General features: G+C 49.6%; 1 protein-coding gene across 4 annotated transcripts in view; it reads left to right on the forward strand.

The window, feature by feature from the left end:
• The first annotated feature begins 426 nt into the window (after positions 1-426).
• Positions 427-25135, forward strand: part of MITF (melanocyte inducing transcription factor) — a 96306-nt gene continuing 71597 nt past the window's right edge. For all 4 annotated transcript variants that reach the window (XM_084292867.1, XM_084292868.1, XM_084292869.1 and 1 more), the window contains exon 1: positions 427-666. In XM_084292867.1, the coding sequence (XP_084148993.1) occupies positions 563-666 (104 nt within the window). In that variant the 5' untranslated portion in view covers positions 427-562. The remainder of the gene's footprint in view (positions 667-25135) is intronic.

The raw sequence follows: 25135 nt of genomic DNA on the forward strand, positions 1-25135 counted from the left end.
GGCGTTGGGGCTGGCGGCCCTAAAACCCCTGGGACTTGGATTTGTGCTCGTTTACGGGTGGGCTGCTCACAGCTCCCCCCTCCTGCAGCCCACCTTGGGGGGGCAAGGCGCTGCTTTAACCCCCCCGCTGCACCCGCCTGAGGCCCGGCCGCCTCCCAGATATTTAATTAATCCCATTCATTAAATCTCATCAGCTGCCTGCTCCTTGATAAGCACGCAAAGCTGGAAAGAAGCTGAGGGGCAGCTCTTGGAGGGGATTTGCACCCCTGCGGGGCTCTCCGCCCGACATCTTGTCCTCTGAGGGGGCGTGACGTCACGGGCGGGCCCAGTGCCGTGACGTCACGCGGTGACATCACACCGGGGGGGGGGCGCTGCCGGTGACAGCGGGGGCGGCCCCGGGGGCGGGGACGGGGACGGGACGGGGCGGGCAGGGCAGGGGCGGCTCGGAGCGGAGCGGAGCGGAGCCGCTGGGCACGGAGCGGAGCCGCGGTCACCTCCCTGCCTGCCTCCCTCCCGGCTTCTCCTCCTCGCCTCGCTTCTCCTCTCCCCAGCCTCGGCGACGATGCAGGCGGAGTCGGGGATCGTGCCGGACTTCGAGGTGGGCGAGGAGTTCCACGAGGAGCCCAAGACGTACTACGAGCTGAAGAGCCAGCCGCTCAAGAGCAGGTGGGTGAGCGGCCCCCAGCCCCTAGCCCTGATCCGGTCCCGGTCCTAATCCCGGTCCCATCCCCGGTCCCGGAGGAAAGCTGCCCGCCGCCATGGCAGGGGCGGGCCCGGCGTTATGTAAAGGGCACGGGCGGCGGGGCCGGGAGGAGGAGGAGGAGGAGGAGGAGGAGGAAGGCACCGCCGGGCCCCCCCCTCCCACCCCGCTGCCCGGCAATGGGGTCCCCGTGCCCCCCCCCCCCATCTCCAGGTTCTGGCTGCGAGAGCCGGGATCGGAAACTTCAGGCTGGGCGGCTGCTTCCCAAAGTGCCTGATTTGAACCCCAAATCCACGCTTTATTCGTATCCATTGCGTTGCGTTAATACCTTTATTTTTAAAGGGAAATAAATCCGTGCGGGTCACTCTTCCTTGCGGTACCCACCCCCATCACTATAACAGGGATGTGCATTAGGAGAGCCCCTCACCCTGCTGCCATGGGGAAAATTGCTATGAGAGCCCCCCCTTAGAGGTCTGCTCTTCCTCCTCCTCCTCTTCCTCGGCCCCCTGTGCCCGCAGCCAGCCCTCCATTTCGCCGCCGCTGTCGCAGGCACCGAGCGCGAGGCCCTGGCTGCGATGCGGGGCTGCTGAGCCCGGCCGCTGGCAGCCCGCCCGCGGGGTCACGGCTGCTGGCTCCCAACAATGCGGCCGTGCGTGGAGCTGGGAAATGAATGGGGAGGTAAATGGCAAAGTTGGGGAAAAAAAAAATAAAAAAAAAAAGGGTGCTGGAACCGGCCGAGGTTGTGCCGCCTGTCAGAGAGACTTCGGAGTAAATAGATGAATTTTTGAGCACGCTCCAAGTGCTGAAGACACGTCGAAGGCCGTGTAGTACAGGGTGTTACAAATGCTGTCCCTGTCGCAAGGGCTTGTGAGTGCTGTCTCCCACAGCCTGTCTTCACGGCAGCCCCGCGGTTGAGCCTGCGGTGTCACCAAGGGGTGGCACGTGTGGCAGTGGGAGCAGGGTGGCAGGCGGCCAGGGTGCACTGGGCTGCCCCTCGGAGCTGCACAACTCCTCTGCCCTCCCAGGCTGTGCAGGGAGGCTGCTGTTACCCTGGCAGAGGGGTAGAAAACAGGGTAATGTGAGGAGGGAGAGGAGTGTGGAGGAGGTGGACTCGCTGGCAGTGGTTCCAGGTGGGGTGGAGGCAAGGTGGGACAGCCTGGGGGTCGGTATCCACGTGTTCAGTGGTGTGTGGCAGTCCTGCAGGTCACTGGTACCTTGCACAGCTGTAACACAGCCTGGTTTGTGCAGGCCACAGGTTCTAACTGGTGTGCAAGGCTTGTTCCCGTGTACTCATCTCCTCTGTGATCTGCAGGCTGGCTTCTCCTTGAGGTGGTGCAGGCAGGGAGCACAGGTACCAGGTCTTTATGTGACCTGAGCCCTGACTGCTGTTCTCTCGTGCAGATGGGGTTCTGTGATTTGGGGATTCTGTGTTCCAGCTGCTTTTAATTCCTGTGACTTGATGCTTTGGGGCCTGAACGCAGCCCTGCACTGCTCACTTTGCAGGGAAGCAAATAGATGTACTCTGTAATGAAGCACTGGAGTGACGTCTGTCTGTCACCCCGTGGCATCCCCGGGGTCTTCCTGACCTTGTGGGAGCTGCAGGAGCAAAGGACCTAGAGGCCACGGTAGGTCCCTATAAACTCATCCCCGGAGCCAGACTGATGGAACTTGGCGATAGCTGGTGGCAGAAGCTGCTCACAAACCTGTTTGCTTCGTGACATGCAGATCCCAATCTGTGGGGATGTCTGCAGGCCCTCGGTGTGGCTCAGGCCCCAAACCTGTCCGACCGATGGCGGTGTCCAGCGTGGCCGCGACGCTTTCCCTCACGGATGTAAATCAGGAGTAATTGCCCTGCCACAGAGCAGCACCGGGTTCCAGCGGTGTAACGGTGGGGCCATGGCTGTGCAAGTTGCTTTCCTCTGGTCTGCTCCACAGTCTGGCTCTGGAAAAGTGCCTGGGGAGCAGGCAGAGCAGTCGCTGGTGGTAGGAGAGGAGCCTAAATAGCAATCTGCTCTTGTCCCTGGTGGGAGCTGCTGATTTCCTAGCAACATTCAGGGCTTTCTCTGATGGCTTTTAACTGTAAGAAGAGAGAAGGATCTTCAGCTTACTCATAGCGAGTAGATGGAAAAAGCCCCCAAGTCATAAATACACAAGAGCACCGGTGGCTCTGACCCTAGAAGAAACTTCTTTATCGCCCAGTTTAACAGCCCAGGCTGCCCCTCTTTCAGGTAGAAGTCTCCTATTTGCTTCCTCCCAAATTGCTGGGCTTTGAACATGACATCCAGCTAAATTTTCCTCCTCTTTGGTGTGCCCTCACAGTTACTCCATCCGTATTTCATAATTCGAGTCTGCAATCCAAAGCCGCAAGGGGTCCAATAATAAAAGCTTTTTGCTGTAAATACTGTACGAAGTTAGGCCAAGCCACAGCCGAAAGCTAGAGGCCAAGGGAAAATGTAGGCCCAGCAAAAAGCTTTAATCACAAGGGATGAAGAGAACATGCTGGGTGAAGATGCATCGTTTCCAGCCGTATTTCCTAAACCCCTCCGACTCACAAGAACTGGGCTTCTTGTACCAAGTGCTAGATACGTTTCAGGGCTCTCTGGAATTTGCTGTGGTTGAACGTCTTTGAAAACTGAGAAAATGTTTTGGTTGCTCTGGTTTCTCCAGAGTCCCTTTTCACTGTGGGAGGAAACTGGATTATATCCCTAGCCAGTAAGGCAATGGGATGTTTTTTTATTCCTTTCCTCACATTCATACTTCATTCCTCTGCTGCCACATTTTGAAGCCGTTAGCCTTAATTTATAAGTGCATGCTCTTAAATACATACGTGCTTGTGGAACGAACAAGATGTAAATAAGATTTTTCTTTTTGGTGCAAACAGTGCACAATGAAGTGGGTGGAGTTTTATTTTCAAACAATCAGCTGAAGAAAATAAGCAGTTATTACCAGAAGGAAACACAGATGTGGTGTCTGCACAGTCACCAGAACACCGGGCATAAGTTCCGTCTGTCATACTAACGTGGGTTCTTTAAACCATTCGAATTATTAAAGCTGTGTTTTGGGTATCAAACTGGTACCTGGAAGAAAAGGGCTTCGGTCTGCTGCTGCCCTACTCTCGGTTGCTGTAGTGTTTACCTTACCCTATTTATTGTACTATGTGCAGTTTGCAGCTATTGACCCAGCTCCTGCCCTGTTCTGTACACTTCCCTTTCAGCGAATGCAGGGGAAGGACCCTGAAGGCACAGTGTAACCCCCCGAGATGCTCAGTGTGAAATATATTGAACCAAAGCACAGGGTGATTGAAACTAGCCCAGATGTGCAAAAAAACCCCTACATTTACATGCTTTTCTCTGGCTTCTGATCCTATGCCGTGTGTGTGTGTCCTCATAAGTGCCAGATGATAATTGTCAGCTGCAATTTATTGCCTTGCTGTATGTGAAATCATGTACCTGCAGTTAAATTACTGTTTGTGCTATTTTTTATTGCCCTTTTCCACCTTATTTATATTCAGACCTGTTAAAAAGCACCTGAACGATCCAGTTACTGGGGGCATTTTTAGTGGAAAAAATGATTGGGAAGTGCTTTGAAGTTGCACGATAGTTCTGGGGGAACCTTATTCTTTCTGAGCAGTGACGTTGAGATGTGGCATTTGTCATCACTACAGCAGCAAGGTTTTTGCAGAGTTCTCCTCATTCCAGGTGTCCAAATCCTTCCTGGTATAACAGTTCTGTACTTGACTTGTCAGTGAGTACCACATCTCTGTCCGGTTAGGATCTTCTGCAGAGCCTTCCCCTCCTCTCTTCTGGTGCTGCACTGAACAGTGAGAACTAGGTTTAGTCAAAACTTCCCTTCTGATGCACAGCGTTGTGGAGGAAACACTGATTTACCCAGAGGCACACATTTTTGAGATGTGCACTTAGCTCCAGAGCCAAACAGGACATCTGCCTTAGTCTGCAGATGATCAAATTTAATTCTGTAAATGAACTTTGCGGTGTGATTAAATTGGAACTTGATTGCATTAGGCTTCTCGGCGTTGAGTTTGTGCTGTACTGGAGGTAGGCTTTTCATATTACTGCTATTTATGGATCTCGTTCAAGTGTTTTATATTCTGGTTGGGTTCTGCAATGCAGTTTGTTCAAGCTACTGCTTATATCTGTTCCAGTTGTGCAAGAAGTGGAAAATATCCTTTATTTAGAACAGGTCACATGTGCCTGCATCCAGGAACCGCGTCTCAGCGTGCTTAAAAAAATAAAAGTGGATCTTGGAGGAACAGACTTAAAAAGTTCCTGAAAAATTTTTCCGTCTGTTACGAGGAACATGACATATTTTAAAGTAAAAGGTAACGCTGTCTGTGTGCACAGTGCTCCGTAGGCCAGGACTGGCTGGAGTCGATGGTGAAGGCTGAGCTGAAGGCAGTGGGAGGAGAGCTGAGCCCAAAGTTTGGCTCTGAAATTTCATCGGTAACGTTTTTGTGAGTGAGTCAATAATCCCGTGTTTGTTCTGCACCTCAAATTCAACTTCGCCAGAAGGAAACCGAGCCACACGTTTTTTTTTTTTTTTTTTTTTTTTTTTTTATTATTATTTTTGAAAACAGATGTAAGAGGAAAGGCTGTAATTGAGTGGCTGTTGTATAAACATACTGGGTTTGTGCAACTTACTGTCTCCGTATTTCTTTTGTATCAGGAGCTGGTACCGAGCCTTGTAACAGCGTTTTTCCTTGTGAAAGGTTCTTGTGACCTTTTCTCTTTGAGAAACTCCTCTCGTATTTGCAGTAGGCCTTTGCTATTTAGCATGGCAACAAAACCAGCCTGTGGAGTTCTGTTTGGCGTTTGTTTTGATTTACCTTTTTGCTTCCCTAGCCTGCTTTTCTCAGGAGATTTGTATTTAGCTGCCAAGGTAATCGTACAGTGCGCAGGCATTTGGAGACCAAGCTGCCTCACTGACTTTGCACCTTTTATCGTACCCATTCACCTGCTTTTTATGGGGCTGCAGTAGCTGTGTGTAAGCACACACATTGCACGTGAAATAAATCGTGGCTTTTCGGGGAGCAGGAAGCTTCCCGAGCTGACTGAGGCTGAGTTACAGGAAGCAGGTTTTAACTCAAATCAATATATTTTTCCGTAATGATCTCTTAGCTGGCTGGATGTGAACTGGTGCAGGCCTGATGATAGCAGAGCTGCCTCTGTTGCTGCTCATTTTCCCACTTGTAGCAGAGGTACTTTCACAAGCTTCTGGACCAGAACTTCTTAGGGTGCTGTGAACCTTGTAGTTGTCATCACAAAATCATTGTGAGCTTATTGTGTGCTGTGTATGTTTTTATTTCTCACTCAGTGGTAGTCTCAGAGGCCTCTTCCAGCACTGTGTCTGGCAGACTGACTAATTCCTGCTGTACTGTTGGGTTACAATCTAGAAGAGGATTGGGAAACGAGAGAGAAAGAGACTTTTGGAAGCATTATTTAATGAAGAAATGTTGCCTTTCACCATGCCCTATGATTAGAAGTTTAACAGGAAGAAATCTGTACAGCTGTTTGAAAATGACGGTGCAGGAGGAACCTGCGCAGACCTCAGCTGTGCTGTCCTCCTGTTTCTTTGTTCGCTTTCCAGGGTAAGATACTTTAAGACTTAAAAAAAAATAAAAAATATGAAGTGGGAGTAATTTTCTGTTTACTTTTCTGCTAAAAATTGAAATTGCATGTCGGCTGCTAATTGTCTTCAGAGCACAGTCTGCCATTTCAGTTCTGAGAACAAAATGAGAGTCCAACTTTCATTAAGCTGGTCGGGCTCCTGGCCATTATTGTCTGTCTCTTTCTATTTTAGATTCTAAAAGTTTTTGAAAGGCGTTACTGTAATATTTTGCTTTGATAAAATTCACTCTTTTCATATAACTTTTGCTGGAACAAAGGGAATGTGATTAAGCAGCCCAGCGTGGCAGATTTTGCTGTACAGTTAACTACTGCATCGCTATCACATCAACCCTGAACTTGCCAGCAGCCAAACAGTAACAGGACAACTACTGCTTTGCATAGCATTTCACACTTCCTTTCATACTGAGGAAAAACAGCATGGGAAAAGGCACGTTTGTCTGTCTTCGTAATAACATCTGCAACAGCTGTTGGAAGCTGATGCTGGCTTGAGCATCGAGGTTGAGATGTGTAGCTGGGGGATCCAAGCAGTGCAGTGCTGCCTGCAGACTCACAGCCTGCCTTCCAGGGAGCTGTTGGGTGTAGCTGGACGTGCCAAGGGTCTGCCTGCGGTGCATGGGCACTAAAAGTCTTCAGGTGCCTTTTGAAAACACTCTGTCCTGGTATCCTTGACCAGAATTTCAAGAACATGGGCCCTAGTTACTGATGTTGCTGGGCTGCACCAGAAAATAGGAAATTCAAAGAGGATTTTCTTCTGGGAGGGTGTAGTAGCGCAGGTGCAAGTCAAAGAATAGTGAAAATCGATAAGGAAGGCTTTGAATGCAACTGCTAGCTGGTCCTTTAACCCCTAACAACATATTGGGATCATGCTTGGTTTTTCTGGTAGCATCCCTGCTGCAAGGGCTGCTGCAACGTTTGTGTTAGCAGCTTTCTGCTGGACGTGCACGCCGGGGGCTGGCGGTTTATCCTTTTTCCCTCGGTGGTAAGTGGCTCTGTAGAAATCCTGTCGGTTCCCCCCGCCCTGACCTGCTGCTAGCAGCTGCTGTGTGGACTGGACTGGCAGGTTGAAGGGCAAAAATGTGTCGCAGCCAGATATAATTACAGCTTCCAGCGTGAGCCAGCAGAGCTGCTCGCTGTGATGATTGTTACGTGTGCTGCTATGTAAAACAGAATGCGAGTTTAATGCAGGGTTCAGGCTCGTATTTTAATATTGTAATTAGCAGCCTTTAGCAGTAAACAAGTTTTTTTTTTTTAAATCCGTTCCCATGAAGATTGTTCTCCTACAATTTGAGGAGATGTCTATCTACAGGCACATGGAGTTGGTTTTGTGAGTGCTGTGTTACTCGGAGAAAAGAGCACTCAGAAGCCATGTCTGGGTTTTTCTCCTCTTACCTGGGCTGTGAGAGGTTCAGCTTCAGGCAGCTGGGGGCCGATCCTGCAGTCACTATTGCATGGGGATATTTCAGCTAAAGAAAACAGTCGTGTTGGAGACCATGTGGCAATCTCCTGGAAGAACTGCAGTCATCCTTCGTAAACACTTCCCAAAAAACCCTGATCTAGTCCCACAGGTACGTACCGGCTCTATTTTGTTACAAAATGAACCGAGGTCTGTCTAAATCTGCCGCTTTTAGTGGCTGCTGTGCATCAGTGGGTTTGTGTGGCTCATGTGGAGTGTGCTGGGAGGTCTGGCCTTCTGAGGCCGTGCTGTGAGACTGGCTGTACAGAGGGAAGAGGAGAGACAGCACAGCAACGTGAGCCACAGGGTTTGTCTGCAAACGCCACACCGACGGGCTTTGCTGGTGTGGATGCAAAAATTAGCTGCCTGCTTTGGCCTGTTGTTAAATGAAAGAATTTACTTGGGATAAATTTGGAGAGAAAAGGATTCTACATGGGGAAAATTAGTGTTTTGGGTGTATGGGAAGACGTTAATCAGCTCTGAGATATTTTCGACGCTGGGAGCTTGCCAAGTTTGCTGTGTCTCCAAGCGTTAGGCCAATGAAAGATGCCTAACGTGGCTTCGAAGTGTGGCTGGGATGCGGGGACACCGCTGCTTCTCTGCGCCCTACGTCACGACACAAACTGCCCCACGGAGGGCAGAAACTTGGCAGGGCAGGGGCTCGGGGATCAGGGAAACCAGAGGAGCAACGAGAAGTGGGAACCACTGGAATGTCCTGAATGAGGGATGCTGCAGAGAAGGGAGAAAGGAATGATTAACGACCTTTACTAAGCTTACTCCCAGCCATCCTGTCCTGACATGTAAACACACACACAAAATAGGAATCACTGAGACTTTCTGGAGGAGAAAGAGACAGCTAGAGGATTTGGGATGGAGCTGAATCAACCGTGAGCTGTGGCAGGGCGAGAAGATGGGAGCAGGCTGTGGAAGCTGCCAGATGGCGTGAGGTGAGGAGTACGGGCATGAGGGGGCTGTGCTCCTGGAGCTCCGGGCTGGGAGGCTGTGGGAGTGCTGAGGAGATGAAAGGGAATCACTGAAAGGCTTGGGAGAGCCTGGCTAAGCCTGCTGTATGCACATTTGCTGTTTCTTTTCGAGGTTCTTTGAGATTTCTCTAAATCAAGAAGGGGAGTGTGTATTATACAACTAGACTTACCCAGGAAAAGCATTTCCAAAATGTGGCCCTGCAGTTGTAGAGCCAAACCAGGAATACAGAGGGTGAAGGGACAAAACAAACCCTTCCTTATGGTGTTGGTGGACTTCACCCTAAATAAATAACAGCTACAACCTCAGAGGGTGAAACCAGAATGATACCGGGGTCTGTCAGCATACTGGAGGGGAGGGAACCTCACAGAAAACCAAAGGCAAAATCCAGCTCTGGGCTGCTCGCTTGAAGCTGGGCCGAGATGAGCACAGGGCAGTGCGGGGCCCACACTGTGGGTCCCCTGGGATGCCATTAACTACCGTGTCTGGGCTTCTGCTCCGTCTAGCAAGCTTTATTTTATTTGTACCAAATATTTACAGTCTTACCGAAGCTCAGCCCAGCCAGAGGCACGTCCCAGATGTCGGTCTGCCTGGCGGAGACATGGCCGTAGTTAAGAGTTGTGGGGATTACTTCTTTATTTATTGCTGTTGTAAGACGAGGCTGGCTATCTGATAAATAATTATTCCGCCCTTTGAGAAGGCAGCCTGTAAATCTGTTAAGCTGCTCCTTTGTTTGTTAGCCTGGTGCATAATGGGTTTGGAATTTAAGATTAATAGTATACTCTGCAACTGCTTATTTTGTGACCTCATCCTCCTGTTCTGCTCGCCTGCCTGTCCACCTGTCACATCCTGTTGGGCACCTAGGGCTATATTCAGAAGGGGAACTTTGGTTTGGCGTTGCATCACCTCATTCTTGTGTCTTCTGCTGCCTAGTGGAATTAAGGAAAGGGGGAAAAAATAAAAAAAAAGTGAGGTAGGTGTCTAGGTTCCTCACAGAGCGCAGGGGCAAGATGTGGCTGTAGAGAATGGTTTGGGTTGGAAGGGACCTTTACAGGTCATCCAGCCCAGCCCCCTGCTGCGGGCAGGGACGTGTCCCATGAGATGGGGCTGCCCAAAGGCTCCTGAATATTGCCTGAGGCAGCCAGCGAGGGGCAGAAGGATATGTACTGTGGGCACCAAAGCTGGTTGTGTTTAATGCTGTCCCTTGAAGACTTGTTAGTTTGTTCCAGGGGAGCTGTTGCTAAACCTTTCTTGGTGTCGGACAGTTCTGCTCTGGGGAAGAGCAATTGGTACAGCATCTCCCTGCTCCCATTTGGGTTCCATTCCTATCTCTGTCTGACCCAAAATATGGGGTTGAAAGTGTCAACCACCCCTTGGAAGGGTCCAAACCAATAAACCATGGGCTTTCTGAGGTGTCTTTGCTGCAGAAGCTATTTCATTTTGCCTTGTGTAATATTCCTTGAACTGTCAGGGGCAGGAGTGGCCTGGTAGCACAGGGGAGTGAGCATTCACCTGGAGTTGTTCTCATCCTGCTCCAGCAGATATTTTTTCCGTAGTGAGACGGCTCTACCAGGAAGCAGGGAGGACGCTCTCGCAAATTAGATCCTTTTCAGCTCTATCTGTTTCTCAGAGGCACTTGTCCAAATCCCTGCAATTGGGGTCACAGCGTGAAATGCAGGGAGCTGTGTGGCACCTGAGCGGCGGGGACATCTGTAGCACGGGCAGCTGGAGGGACACAAAGCATCTGTAACATTATGGGAACCAGGCACTGCTGCGGGGGGCAAGGATTTTAATGGAAATGGTGTTCAGAAAGCCTCTCTGAAGGGTGTATGTTGGTGAAGAAGGTGGATGTGAGGAGTACTGGAGCTGCCCTGCAGCTCAGCACTGCTGTGGGTAGAGATGTCAGGGTGCAGAGAGACAGCGCTGGCCGCAGGGGCCTGCTGCAGGATGTCTGCAAGGCCCCGGAGGGGTTCCCTGCACCCTTTCAGCCTTCCCCAAAGCTGTCAGCTGTGGCGAGCCACCCTGCCTTCACAGCTCCTGTGCTTCGGGAGAGGTGCCTTGGAGCAGGCACTAATTGCCGTCTTGCCGAAGGAGTTGTCTTTTGTGGAGGAGACTTAATTACCTCTCACTTCGCTTTTCTAACGAAGGAGCTTGCAGGAGTTGTGCCGAGGTGCAGGATCTCCGTGGGACAGAGCTTTTCTCCATGGCTCGGCTGGTGCTGATCTTTCTGGTCAGTTTTCTGATTCTGCTGTGATGGGTTTGAGTCATTGCAGGTGCTGTCATTCATACAATTACCTGATGTGTGTTTCCCATCCATAACGTAACCCCTTTGCACCAAGGAATACCAGGTTTATAAAATAACAGTGCAGCAAATTGCAGGATCTGTCCTCGTTGTCTTTTTTCAGTGGGTTTATTTACCTTGTTGTGGCAAGGACTTTCACAGCTCTTAAAATGCTGTAACCACTGTTTATTCCAAGGCAGTCTTCCCTGTATTTAAGGGCTTCTGATAAAGACTAAATCTGGCTGCTGGCGTGCAGACTCATCCCGAGAACAGAAGACATCCAGTGGGTGCTGTCTGGCTTCACGCAGGGCTATGAGGAATGCTTGGCTTTGGGGACTCTGCGATGGAAATGCAATTCCTCCCTTCTCTGTACAGCATGGGAAAAATAAGCAGTGAAATTAGGAACTGTGGGCACGTCACTAGGAACTTTTGCAGATGGCAGAGCACCCTTTGTAGCAGAAGGACGGGTGCTGTAGAGCTGCAAGATTGTACTGACCGCGTTGCATTTCTGCTGGAACAAAAATGTAACTGGCTCAGCGTTTGCACTTTCCACTTGTGCATTGTTTTCTCTGTATTTTGTGCATTTAGAGAATGCTACGCTCTGCAAACTGCTGGTTTAGTATTTTCTGTGGAATGAAAACCATCTGGATAATTTAACCAGATTTTATCTAAGTTTGTGGTAACAGGCTCTTTTCTGTTTCTTGCCGTCTTGTTTGATTAAGATGAGAATTTGAGTTAAAATTCAGGGAGTTCAGTAAGTGATGGTTTATGACCTGGAATTTTTGAAGCAATTTGAGCTTGTTTGGAATCCTAAAAGTAAACAAAACATTAAGTGATGTACAGTCTCTCTCAAAAGCATTCTCCCTGAGCAAATGCCCACTGTAAGCTTTTTTTTCTCTCGTGCGCTTTGAATCCTCTGTGCGGTGGGTGTTGCAAGTTAAGGAAGGCATTCAGGGCTCGTGTCTGTGCTTCTTTGAAGGAGAAATTACTTAAACACATGCTAAAGCCTATGCTTCAAGTCTTTCCTTGATTACACTGCAGTTCAGCAAAACACTTCAATGTGTGCTTGATTTCAGAATCCTACAGGAGGCAGTCAGTTCTGCACGCGTGGGTTTAAGCCTGTTGCAGCCCGGTGGTGACAGCATCGGGCAGTGCTGTCCCTGACCCAGCAAACCCTAGGAGTGAGAGCTGTGCTGCTGAAGGCTTTGTGCCGAAGTTTCACCAAATAGCTTAAACATGCTGGTGGACTGGAAGAAGAGTGTTCAGCACATGGCAGGCTGTTAAATCTGGAGTGCCTCGCAGCCTGACACTGACTTTAATACATTACGTTTCCAGTGAAATACTACTTAGGAAAGAGAAGGTTAAAAAAAATAAAATCCCACTAGGAAAAGGTAAATGCATTGACTTTGACAAGCGATACAGAGCTGTCTAAACTTTGGTGCAGGCTCCTTAACACAGGAAGAGCACTATCAGTGGGACTTCTTTCCCCAAGTGTTAACTGCCCGTTTAGTTCCTGATGTCCTGATGCTGTTGGCTCATCTTATTATATTTTACTTGGAGTGAGATGAAGGAAAGAGGTGATGTTCTCAGCACTGGAAAATTGTAGGCATTTGAGAGCAAAGTAGTCAGGTTTGCATGTGCCTAAGCCATTAAAAGGGTTCCCTGCACACTTGCTGTGGTGACAGCGAGTTCTTGTGCAGCTCTGGCGAAGGAGCTGTGTCTGGCTGGGGCTTTCTGCATCAGAGCTATCCACTGCGAGTCTCGTATCGAGCCTAATGTGGAAGGGTTCTGAAAATTTACAGCAGGCTTATTTCCAGGAGTTCTCACACTTTTTTTCCCAGTGGCTGTACACAATCATTGAGGCCTCATCGCCCTTGTCTGCCTCGCCTTGGAGGCCGCCAGGCTTTCTTCCCTGCTTCAATTCAACCTTGTTTGGCACAGACCAGATTTCCCTGTGTTGTTCTTCCTTGTGGCCAAGCTGCAAAGCCCCCTACGATGTGGTGCTCCATTTAGTGAGCGTTTCAGCTTTGATGCAGAGATGCGGGGTGCTGCATGGTGCCTGGGTGGTGTGCTGCAAAGCAGCTGACAAACATTCACCACCGGCGATGTTATCGGAGCTGCTTAGCATGGGTAATAATTCCACGGGGCTGTTGACTAAAATATTCCAGTTCTTTGATGCGCCAGCACTGACTTGTCTGTTGTGAATTCATACGCTGAAGTCAAAATTGCTGGGAAAATAGTAAACGTGAACTTTGGCCATTTCACGCCAAGGAAGTAAATCTAGAATCTGTTCCCAGTGTGCTGCACACTCAGGGCCTCTTTGTAACAGCTTCTGTACTTGGCAAATCCCACATGGAACTGGGTACCTGAGCTTTGCTCAGCACTGCTCCTGCACTGGATGCAACGTGCAGGTTTCTAGGGCTGTGTTTCGGTGCTCATGAATTGCTTTTGGCAGCTCCAAGGACCACCAAGCTGGAGATATTAGAGAATGTCCTTCACTGGAAAAGAAAAATGTATTGGAGTACTTCAGAGGTGCCTTCCAGGGTCAAAGAAGTGCAGCAGTGAAGTGCAAATCTTTCAGGAGGCTGCCAACAGCAAGTAAGAGCCTGGTGCTGTGCCGTGCCACCGCGGTCCTGCTCGGTGTGCTGGTGTTAGACGTGGCAGTGAGCGGGAGCTGGCGGCACGGCCTCCTCTGGGTGCTCTCAGGGGCACTGCTCGTTCCTCCCCGTTGTCAAGCTCTGACATGTTTTGGTAACTGCAGTGGACTGGCAGTGGCAGAACATCAAGCATGGAAAATAAACGGTGTTTACTGCTCCGCTTTTTGTTCCTTCTGCATTTCCAGAAACTATTGAGAAATGGGCAGAAAGTTACGGGTGTTTTCCCCGGGCAGTGCTTTCTGGGGGAGAGGCTCAGTGCCCTTGTGCCACCAGAAGCTCCAGGGAAACCTGAGGCCCAGTGCAGGCACCCATCCTTCTGATGTGAAGTTTATAGAGGAGATGTTGGTGTTTCTGTGGCTGTTTTGGCCTTTTCTCGTGTGAACGAGGGTGGCTTCGGGTGGTAGACACAACGCAGCGATACCTGCGCTCCCAGGGGTGCTGTGAGGCTTAGCTGTAGGCAGCCTCAGGCAGGACATTAATGCCGTGTGTAGGCAGGTTTTTTGCCTCCAGCTGTGCAGCCAGAGCTCGTTTTGCCCCGTGGCTCCCGTGGGCCTGCCCTGGTGCTGGGCACAAGGCAGCTGAGAGGCGGCATGGCGGAGCTTGGGGCGCCTGCTCACGAGGCCAGCCCCGAGCCCCACCGCAGCGTTTTGCTGCGGGGTCTGGGAGCAAACAGGGCTGGTGGGACCTGGGCTTGGCTGTCTGAAGAGTCAGGAGGCAGCGACACGGCTGCAGCAAGGCTGAGTGCTGGGGAATGCCTGGATGCATTAATGCGTAGGCACGAGTGCACCGTTCCTGTGGCCACAGGCTCCTGGGGTTTCTGCAGTTCCTCCAGGCCTCGCTCTGCTCCTTCGGGTGGCTCGGGGACCTGCTGGAGAAAACCCCTGGCAGGCAGAACAAATCAGGTAAACCAGTGGGATCTGGGGCAGCGTGGGATCCCGGGAGGCTGTTTGCACCACGAGAGCTGCTGCTGGAGTGGAGCTGCCGTGGCAGTTTAACTCCGTGGGGCTGCACTTCAATTAAGTTGTCAGCTTTAGCATTGCTCTAGGCGTTAATAGAGTTTTGCTCTCGCTTAAAAATCTGGTTTAGTAATTAACCTCCATTTTATTCGGGAGTTCAAAAGGTGCTCGTTCGGTGCAGCAAATCTCATGTCATGTGAATTAAAACATGAAAGACGTTCGGGAACGAGAAATTGAAACAGGATAGTGCAGAAATTGGATTATGTGCAATTGAGAGGGGGCTGTGCAAGATGCCGAGGTCTCAATGAGAATTGTCTTGAAGGCGCTGCTTTACCTTTGCGTTTGGGTAGTTGGGGAGTGCTCTGAATTAAATGGGGATTTAGTAATGGGGTTGGGATTTCTCTTGTTGCATGCACCCAACTCTCCTGGCTAAGGGCTGTTAAGTAGCCCCACTGTCGGAGGAGAGCTGCCTGCTGCTGTTTCTCTCCAAGGCAGGCAGTTTGAATTTTCCCCAGAAAGATTCAGAGCGAGAGCTGGCCCGTGCTCTGCTGGATGTGCGGTAAGTCCCACGGCCCTGTGCTTTCCAGGACTGTGCTGATAACATCTTGATTTGTCCAGGCTGACTCGTTTTCTTGGGCCCCAGCACTTCCATCATGCTATTGGCACGTATGTGGGATGCGGTGGAGAGAAGCTGGGAGAGCAGGCACTGACAGCAGGCAGCTGCTGCTGCCAGCACCGTGCTCAGGCTGCAGCCCTAACACACAACGGAGCAAAACGGCCTCGTGCAGAGCTTCCCTGATGGGTGCTGCTGCTTCAGGTGCCTCTGAATAGAAGGTACAGGCTCCAAATACCCTGGGAAACTGCACTAGTTCCTGCTGCCCAGAGGTTTTGGGTGGCCGCAGGGATCAGAGGCAGGTTTGGTTTTCCCTGCTCCTCGTGAACGTTGCGTGCACAAAGTGCTGCTTGGGCATCTTTTTTAAACTGGGTATCGGGCTACGTGAGAGTGCCAGTTCAGAACATGGACACAAAGGCATTTGCAAAGCAGTACTGTCCACATGTAGTCGTGTAGTCTTTGCTGTTGTGTACTCCGCTGGATTTCAGAGGTAGAGACGCTGGAGGCTCAGCGTTCCCCCAGCCAGCTCCTGTATAGCACAGGTATGGGGGACCCAAGCCTTTGTCTTTTCTAACATTTGAGTGATTTAAGGAGAGGAAAAAAAACAACATCTTGTTATCTGTTATTTACCTTCTTTACTTCCAAGCAGTAATTTGGGGTAAAAGTTCATCTCCTGACCGCCAGCAGGACTGTGCACCACGGGTGTGGTTGGGGCTGCACCTAACGTCCTGCGGCAGCTGCCTCGAGGCACGGTCCTGCTCCTGCCCTGCTGAAGGAGTTACCAGTTACAGCACCTTTCCCTGATTCACTGGGAAAGGTCCCCACATGCTCTAAAGAAAAATGAAATCCCTTCAGCGTAGAGCACTGACTTGTGCTGTGGTCACAGTGGGAAGACCCAACCCAGAGGGTTGAGGACGAAGAGCATGGGAGCGTAGGGCTCCTCCTCCACAGCAGCCTGTGGTTATGTTGAGTTAGGTGGGACGTAAATCATACTGCTGATCCTATAAAAAACAAGGCAAGAGGGATTTGTGATGGTATGGTGGCTGGCCTGTGGCTGGATTGTATGTGGCTGAACTTCGCTGTCTTGAAACCAGTGTTCCAGTAGGAAGCGTGGCGTGTGGCGTGCTTGCTTTCAGTGAAAGGAACGAGTTCAGTTTGACTTTTTATGATTGATTTTTAATGTACTGAATCTCTTGAGGAGTAATGCCAGCACTCTCGTAACCTGACAGGGCTTTCCTCTCGAGCTTTGTGCTTGTTCTTTAGGAATCGCATCCCAAATACACTGATTCACCGAGCTAATCATCTTACAGCTCATGCATAGCTTAGTTAATTCCGTGTAATAATTTACTGATGTCAGCTATACTGCGCTAGTTATCTATGTGCAAAGTCCTGCTTCATGGCAAATATGATGTAATGCATGTTAACACAAACATCTTTAACCACAGGCTAAGCTAAGGTGTCTCAGCACATGTTTGCTGTGATCTGACAGCACACGTGGCTGCTCTCGCTGCTCAGCTGCTGGTAAACCAAGGTGTTTTTGTCCTCCTGGTAAACCAAGGTGTTTTTGTCCTCCTGCCACCATCCAGACCCGGAATCCCTTGCATTGATTGCAGCTGTAATGGCCGAGCCATCCTGTGTTAATTAATTTTCCATAGGGGACAGTTTCATTTTCCATGGGAGGCAGCAAATGTAGGTAATGGATGCAACAGGATTAAATTCTCTCAGCGTGTAGCCAGTGCTGGTGACTGCGGACTAGTTTAACAGGGTTCACATCTGTGTTAGCTTTCAGAAGACAACATGAAGCTATTATGCAGTTACTACCCACTCCAGGATCTGCACATCAATTAGGAGAGGCTGCTTACTCATGCTCCTCAAAAGTTGTGCCAAAATAGCTGTTACATTATGTCAGAGCCCATATTTTCATCCAGAACAATTAATCAGGATATAAACCTTGTTTCTCCCCAGTAGCTTTGTATGTATACCCCGGGCTTTGGTATGGGGTACTTCAGGGCTGCCCTGGTTCAAGAAGATTCTTCTGTAGTTGGCACACGTCAGGGAAATTATTATGCAATGTGATGTTCTTTTTCCAGCAGTGTATCTGGGAAGCTCCAACAACAAAGTCCTCTATAAACAGCTTTGTTTTGCATGTTGTGATTTATTCCCCTGTAACACTTGGGAGCCCTACGCCGGGCCCAGCATCGGGTGCTGCTGCCTGGGTGCAACGGGAGCACGGAGCGAGGAGGCAGGCTTCTTTGCAGCACATCTGCACAGAATAAGGCAGGAGAAAGAGCTGACTGCAGGAGGAAATGTTGAAGCTGTGCTGCCAGGGCGACAGGAAGGACCCTAGCTCATCGGCTGCCTTGCTCCCGTCAAAACACCCATCAGCATCCTGTGCAGGTACCTGACAGCTGCCTTTCTGCCTCTCCAATTCCTAGATCTCCAATTCCTAGATCTCTTTCTCAGCAGCCTTTACGTTTAAAGTTGCTCCCAGTCCATTTGGATCATGTGGTTTCCACCTCTGAGTCCCACTCTCAGGAGAGGAGGCTGCTCCAGGAGGTCCTCCGTGGTGAAGTGGTGCTCCTGCGGGGGGGGTTTGCAAGGGTCTGACCCCTGTGCGCTGCAGATCCCTCCCTGTTTACTTCCTGCATCCAACATCGTGTATAAAAAGCCTGCAGACAAATCTCCGATGCTGCCCAGACCTCTTCAGATTAACAAAAGCTGTGAATTAAATCCTCCTGGCTTTGCTGAAGCCAGCGACTGGCTTGCAACATTTCTTCTCAAATTTCAGGAGCCTGTGGTTCTGGATCCCGGCCCTGTCTCGCTGGGCAGTCGGTGGCAATTCGCTGTGGCCCAGAGATTGATGGCAGCAGAGCTGAGGACAGATGCAGAGCCTCAGCTAAGATGTGACAGGACGAGGAAGCAGCGCGTTTGGAGAAGTGACAGAAACCTGCCGTAACGAAAACAGGAAAATAGTGGCTTTAGTGGGGCTTCTGGTCGTAGCCACGAACCTGGAGATCTGCCTCCTGACCTTCCAGGCTGTCCCCACGCACAGACTGCCTGATGATGCCCTAAGGGAGCTCCTTCCAAAGAAGAGGAGAGGCTCCAAAGTAATCGCATCAGTTGTTTGTGCTGTGCCACACACCAGGGAGAGGGTTCTGCGGAGGAAAAGGTCACGCTGATAGCAAGGCTGAGCTCTCTTCTGTAATTCTTCTGCCTAAGTCAGGCTTCTGGCTGTTTGGCCAAATACCTTGCGATGCAGGGAAAATGATAACTCAGAAAAGATGATGTGTCATAAAAACAGCGCTGCCTGCTCCAAGCCCTGCATATGTTAACGCCTGGGTTTTCGGGCAGCAGGTTGCAGCGAGGTGTGCCAGCAGTCTGAATACCTGCTGGTGGCGTGGCCCTCTTTCCATGAAAAAGCTGCTTGGGTTAGAGACAAGGGTGAAGTCACTGGGAGTGCTTGGTATCTGAGAATTAGGTCCAATTATCTATTTCATTAGAAGCAATGAAGGAGCATACTTCCTGAGCTGCTTGCTTTAGGAATCTCCTCTTGCTTCCATTTATTTCTTCCCTACTGGAAAGCTCATGGCAAGTGAATAAATTCATCTCATTAGAGACCATCTGGAAATAGCTGTAACAGACTGAATTATACTTCATATCTGAGAAAAACTTCTAAAAGGCCTCTGACTAAAGGGAGGATGGAAGCCTGGAAAAAGGTTTAATAGGAAAAACAGACAAATAGGTTAGGATTCAAATATGTGAAATTATGGGAATGTTTTCACTTGGAAAAAAGCACAGACAGAAGTTAAACTGTGATTGAGTGCAAACCCTGAAACATTCGAGTTGTACTTAGCCCATGGCTGTTCACTGAGTTTGTTCTGTCCCCCAGCAGTTCATGTGTGTGACTTCAGGATGCAAAAAAACTCTCCTCATTTGGCCAGATACTTGTCTGTGTTGAGATAAAATTAAATACGTGTAACTTAATAATACAGGTTAGTGGAAAGAAGTGAATTTAAGCAACCAGCTGACTTCTGGATCTGTTTGTTCTAGATGGCATTAGGAGGATCAGAAAGGGTCGGGCAGCTTCAGGGACAAAACAGACACCAAAGGGACTGGAGCAGGGCTGCCACATCCCCTTGCCAAGGACTGGATACCCGGGGAGCCGAGCAGAGGCAGGAGGCAGGCTCGTGTCCATCCCACTGGAGATGGGCTGCTGATGGTGGGCCATTTGTCTACTTATTGCAGCACCTGGACTGTGGGTACCCATCAGCTGAGCTCTGGCAGGTTTGGTGCCTCGTTCCTTCATTCTCGAGTCATTTCAAGCCCAGGCAGTACTCATCAAAGCCTGGGCTAATGAATCATTGCGAACGCTTGACGTGTTGGCAGCTACATGCCACCCAGCTTCACATTCTGTTCTGCTGCCATAATTTTAAGAAACTATTGGAACAATGCCCCCCCACCACCAAAAAAAAAAGTACCCACAGAGCTGGGAACTAATATGCAATCCTCCCCCGGTTTATCTGTACCAAGCTGTTTGGGTAGGCCTTGAGATCAGGTCCAGCTGCAGAGCAGGTTTTAGTCAAGAAATCAAAAGCTTGGCTATCATTTATCCGAGTAGACAAATGAGCCAGTTAGTCCAGAGCTGAGGAAGGCTCACTTGAGATGACAGAGCTCAATCAAAGGAGTCAGAGGCTCTGAGTGCCCGGTAGAGCTGCACGATGCCGTGCTTTACATGGGGAGTCAGTCATTAGCCTGTCAGTCATGGTTATTGGGATCTCTGTCAGGCCAGGCCCTGTTCCCCTTTGCATGTACAGCAGGCTTCTTCGGTCTCTACAGGTATTGTCTGTAACTGAAATCTCTGCTTCATCAGCTGTTGGCTGTGCTTTGACTCGGAGCCCATTTTATTATGTACTTGAGCATTCGTGTTAAAGCGGCTTAGCCCGGTACTGCTAAAAGGCTGCTCTGGGGGGGAGAAGGTGTTTTGTAAGCACCTTCTGCTCTTCTCGGTTTGGCTGAGGGGTGAGCAGGTGGTGGTTTTGCTTTCAGCAAGGAAGAAGAGGGAGTCAGAAGGTGAGTGGTCCTCTCCTGGCCGTGTCCGCAGTGGCTTTGCTGTTAGCACCCCGTGTGTGCGAGTCCTGCTCAGGCTGCAAGAGCTTAAACTCTGTTGACAGCTTAGGAGTAGGACAGCTGGACTAACAGAAAAATAAACAAATGATGTCCCATTTGTTTAAGCTTCTCTCTGAAAATGAAAGTCTAGATCCACTGTGGTATTACTGTAATGAACCAGCCGTGGGTGTACTCAGGATGCATAATGAAGCCTGGTCTGGTCCTGCTAGGCACTGCTTTACTGGGGAGATGTTTGCGGGTTTTTAGCACCTTTGATTTCCAGCCCCTGCCCCTGCAACACCTTGACCCTTTGGGACCTGAGGCAGACTACAAGTCCGAGTCCCAGGTAAGCTTGGCAAGTGGCAGCTCTCCCATGTGATGGGGGGGCGAGGTAAGGAGCAGTGTTTTAGCTGGAAGTCGTGGTTCAGGACTTCCCTTTAAATCCAGAGGAACAGGCCCGTTCTCCAGGGACTTAAACCTTTTCCATTATTTGAAAAATTGCCTGGGAGCCTGTGGTAATGCTCCTGCCTATTCTTTTTTTTTTCCATTTCTGCAGTGTCAGGGAGAAAAAATAAATCTGTAATCCAAGTAATCTAAATATAGAAGTGTTAGTTAACAAATGAGCTTTCTGATGGCTTCAAAACGGGTTTTGTAATAAAAGGAAATGTATTTGACACTGCCAGAATTTACAGTCCCACCAGAGGCTTGTGAAATAACTGTTATAACAAACATTCTGGGCTGTAACAAAGCTTGTTGACATGTACGGGTTACTGAAGGGTATTTCGGACGGGTGCTGCGAAGATGGCTTAGCAGGAAAAGGACTTCACGACTACTGCATGGCCCCAATGCGGACCATCAGCTTTTAAACAGAGACTTTAAAAAAAAAAAATGTTAAAGAGGGGAAATGTCTTTAAAAAATGAGTACCAGAACATGGCTTGTGGGAAGCAGAAGGATGAGGCTGTGAGTAAACCAGTTGTGAGTGTCGGAGGCTGGAGCTGTCCTGGCTGTTCAACTGACTGGGAAACTGCTGTGCTGCAGCCAGGCCATGTAACTTGCAGGTTTTTTTTTTCCTTTCCTCAAAATCTGAGGCTTTGACAGCTCTCTGCAGTTGCACAACAAGTAAAGGTTGCAATTATTCCCAGGTGTGATAACACTTGCATGTGGTCACTTCCAAATGAAGTGCTGCGGGAAGCCCTGGGCGTGCTGCTCTTCAGCTGGTGTCAGAAAGCTGTGCTGCTTTCAGCTGCTTGGAGCTTTAGCTACAGGTTCAGAGGTGGTTTGCTCTGTTTGCCAGTCCCTTTTCTCACTAGGACTCAGCCTAGTGCTGTGTGATTGTTCTTGTTCCATCTGCCAACACTTTATTTGCAGCAATTATTTCTAACTACATCCAGGGGTCCAGTTTTGCACAGTGCAGTGGAGGCACAGCCATAAGAAAGTTAGGTTAGGAAGAGTGCTCTGGGCCACTGTGGCTGGCTTGGGAGGCACTGGAGATGCATCAGAGTGAGCTGCTGCCCAGCTTGGCATGGTTCACAAAAATACAACACCTTCAAAAACCTGCTGATGTTAGAATGGGGAGGGAGGGAGTCAATAATCAGCTTTTTACCCTACCAAAAGTTGTTTTTTCAGGTTGAAATAATGCAGTTAAAAGAAGTAGTGAAGCTAAACAATAACACTGTCAACTAAAATATGGAAGTGAGGCTCTAGAGTTTCACTCTGTAGCTTAGGAAATTGAGACCAAGTTTCCCATCTCATTCAATGCCCCGTATGTGAGGCTTGCACTGCGTTACTTTCCTCTGCAGGTATCTGAAAGGTTTTGCTGCTCTTATGCGAGTCTGGTGTTGCCTGCAAGAGGGATCAGAACATGGAACTCGATATTGAAGAGTAAGGACAGCTTAAACGTTTCATTAAACAGCAGCTCCCAATACTAAGTGACGGTGTTTGAGCCAGCAAAATAATATTCTTTAAGGCTGTGATCTCCAGCCATCGACCCGTGGCTCTGCAGCCTGTTTCTGGGGGGGATCGGGCACGGCAGTGCCTCCTGCTGTGCTCCTTTCAGGTTTGGGTGCCCCCACACAAGGTGGGATGTTGCTTCTGGGCCCCGTGCTGGGGAGCACTGCTCCAGGCTCTGCTCCTGCTGTATGGGGGCAGCCTGCTCTTCGTGGGGCTGTGCTCGTACCTCGGGCTGGGGAGGCAGTCAAGTCAATACAAGACACACTGAAAGTACCTGCCTGAGCTCTCAGAGCTGTTTCAGGTTACATAAACCAGAATTTAAAATAGTCACTTTTTCACAACACAGAGCACGTGTTAGTGAAGATGAATTCTCAGCGCGGTGCCAGCAGAGTTACTTTAACAGATGCAGAGCTGCGCTACTAAGAATAGTTTCTGCAGTTATCTCCCCACACAAATTTTCTCCTCGGGCATTTGCAATGTGCTTATCTGCACTGCAGAAGATCATCTGCATGCTCAGTTTTTTTTGCAGAAACGGATCGGGAAGCTTTCAGAGGGTATCAGGAGCATGCTGCTCTGAAGCTGCACCGAGTTTCAAGCGATGAATCAGAATTCTGCATAGAAGGAATTGGATGCAAGCACAATAAGGAAGTTTGGCAAGAGTTTTTTATTCTTTTTTTTTTTTTTTTTTTTTCATTCTTGCTTTGCCGTGGTAAACAGCAACGCTTGCTGGCAAGAGGGAGAATAACAGATTAATCTGCTTATTTCCAATTTGCAGCTGTTTCCCAGCGCAGGATTTACCTGGTGGGGAGGGAGGCGATGTCCCAGCACTACAGGGAGGCTCCTTACTAAGGTCACAGAGCACCAGAAGCCCAATCTTGACTTTATTTGAATTAAGCTGAATTCTGAAGTTTCCCACTAAAATAAAATGCTCAAAAGTGAATTAAGCAGAATTTGTTCCCGGTAAGCTCCCCAGACTGTCCTGAAACAAGAAAGGAGGCATTAATTGAAGGTTGCCTTTCCTCGTTTGCTAAGCAGCACCACTTTTACAGGGTGTGAAGCTGTGGTTATTAACCAGAGGTAATGAGGATGGAGTCGCTCATTACCAGCTGCTGGGCAGAGTAACTGCTGGCTGCTCTTGGTCGGAGCGGTGCTGCTCAGCGCCTCCTGCTCCAACCTGGGCATCTTTAGAGGCAACTCGCTGCTGGTGAGCACCTGTGAGGAACCTTACCTCTATTTTTACGGGGCCTGAAGTGGGCTGGTGAACGAGAGGAGGAGGTGTGGTGGCAGCGTGTAGCTTGGTTTGCCGTGGCCTCCTCTCGGGGTGCCCTCGGATGTGGCTGTGACCAGGGAAGGTGGGGGCTCTGCACCCGCCGTGGTGCTGTGGGGTTCTCTGCTTCCCCCTGCTTTCAACCAGTGACCCGTCCAGGGACAGCACTGCAGGGTGCTGGTGGTGTGGGTTTGGGGTTTTGTGCATGGCTTAGATTGTATTATCAGATTGTGGTGTTTTTCTTATGAAGACAGCACAGCCGTACGTGCTTAGAGGATTTTTTTCTTTTTTTTTAATTTTTTTATTTTTGAAGTGTGAATTTCTTTAAGTGTTTGTATAAGAAGAGTTCAGGTAGTGATCAAGTGATAGGACAGCTGCTGTAAATGAAAAAAAAAAAACAACTTGGATTTGAGATGCACTGTGAAATATTTAGATTTTTGTAATAAAACTTGAGGATTTCTGCAAGTGCCATTTCTGTGTTAGGGAAAAAAAAGTGGAATGATGTGAATTGCTTTACTCCTGGGAAAAATGCATTGCATGTGGTGTAATGCTCCTGTACAGTCACTGCCGCTGCATTGGTGCTGGGGGCTCGGCAGAGCTGGATGCATGTGGAATAAATGATAACTCTGAAGCAAGAGAGAAGCTGCTCTGTGATGGAGATCTGTGCCTGGGGCCCTAAAATGCATCCTGGCTCTGTGAGTAGTGGGAAGAAAAGCTTCCCTGCTGCTTGGCTTGGGGAATTTCTTTCAATGTTCTTGGTAGTAGCTGTTGTGCAGGCTGGTGGACTCAGTGTGACCTGGAGTGGCAGTTCTCCTCCTCCTCATCTGGCATCTGGCTTGCCGGGATCACCAGCTGCAGTCAGGCCAGTCTCCTTCCTGCCTCCCTGCCCTCTCCCCTCCAAGGGTTTCCCTGAGATTTGTGCTTTTTAGCGGTTGAAAACTCAGCTTGAAACCTTCCAAATGGCTTCGGGACTTTTGCGATCCCATCAGAGCTGGGACCAGGAGCCTGCTGTGCTTGTAACCGGGAGCAGAGCCGGCCCCTGACGGTCTGTAGGGCTTCCCCACTGAAACGGGGAGCAGGAATATTGGAGGCGAAGGCAAGCCTTTGAGATTTTCCATGTTCTTGTGCATAATTTAAAGCAGTGATTCAGGCAGCCGAGCAAGGCTGTTTATCTGCTCAGCTCTAGTAGAGGCGTCGTCTCCTGCTGGGTGCCAAATACTTCTGGGGATACATGAGATGGGAGAAGCCGACGTGGTCCTGCTGGAAACCTGAGAACAATTTTGGTGGTTTTAAAAAAAATTCATAAAATTCTGGTAAGTTTTGAGTTTGCTGAGCCAGTGCTGCTGCCTCCACCTCGTCGAAGAGAGTAGGGGTTATAACAAGAGTTTGGAGCAAGCCCGCAGTCAATGAGTGTTATTGTTTAAGGACAGCTTTTCTCGTATTTCTGACTTGGTATTTTTGGCTCCTCTGGAAGGTTCCCGTGCGTGATTTTCTCCCTGCAGTAGCTGCGGTAACCCGTAATCAC

This window comes from Netta rufina, assembly GCF_964035555.1.
Source record: "Netta rufina genome assembly, chromosome: 10".
Classification (NCBI taxonomy): domain Eukaryota; kingdom Metazoa; phylum Chordata; class Aves; order Anseriformes; family Anatidae; genus Netta; species Netta rufina.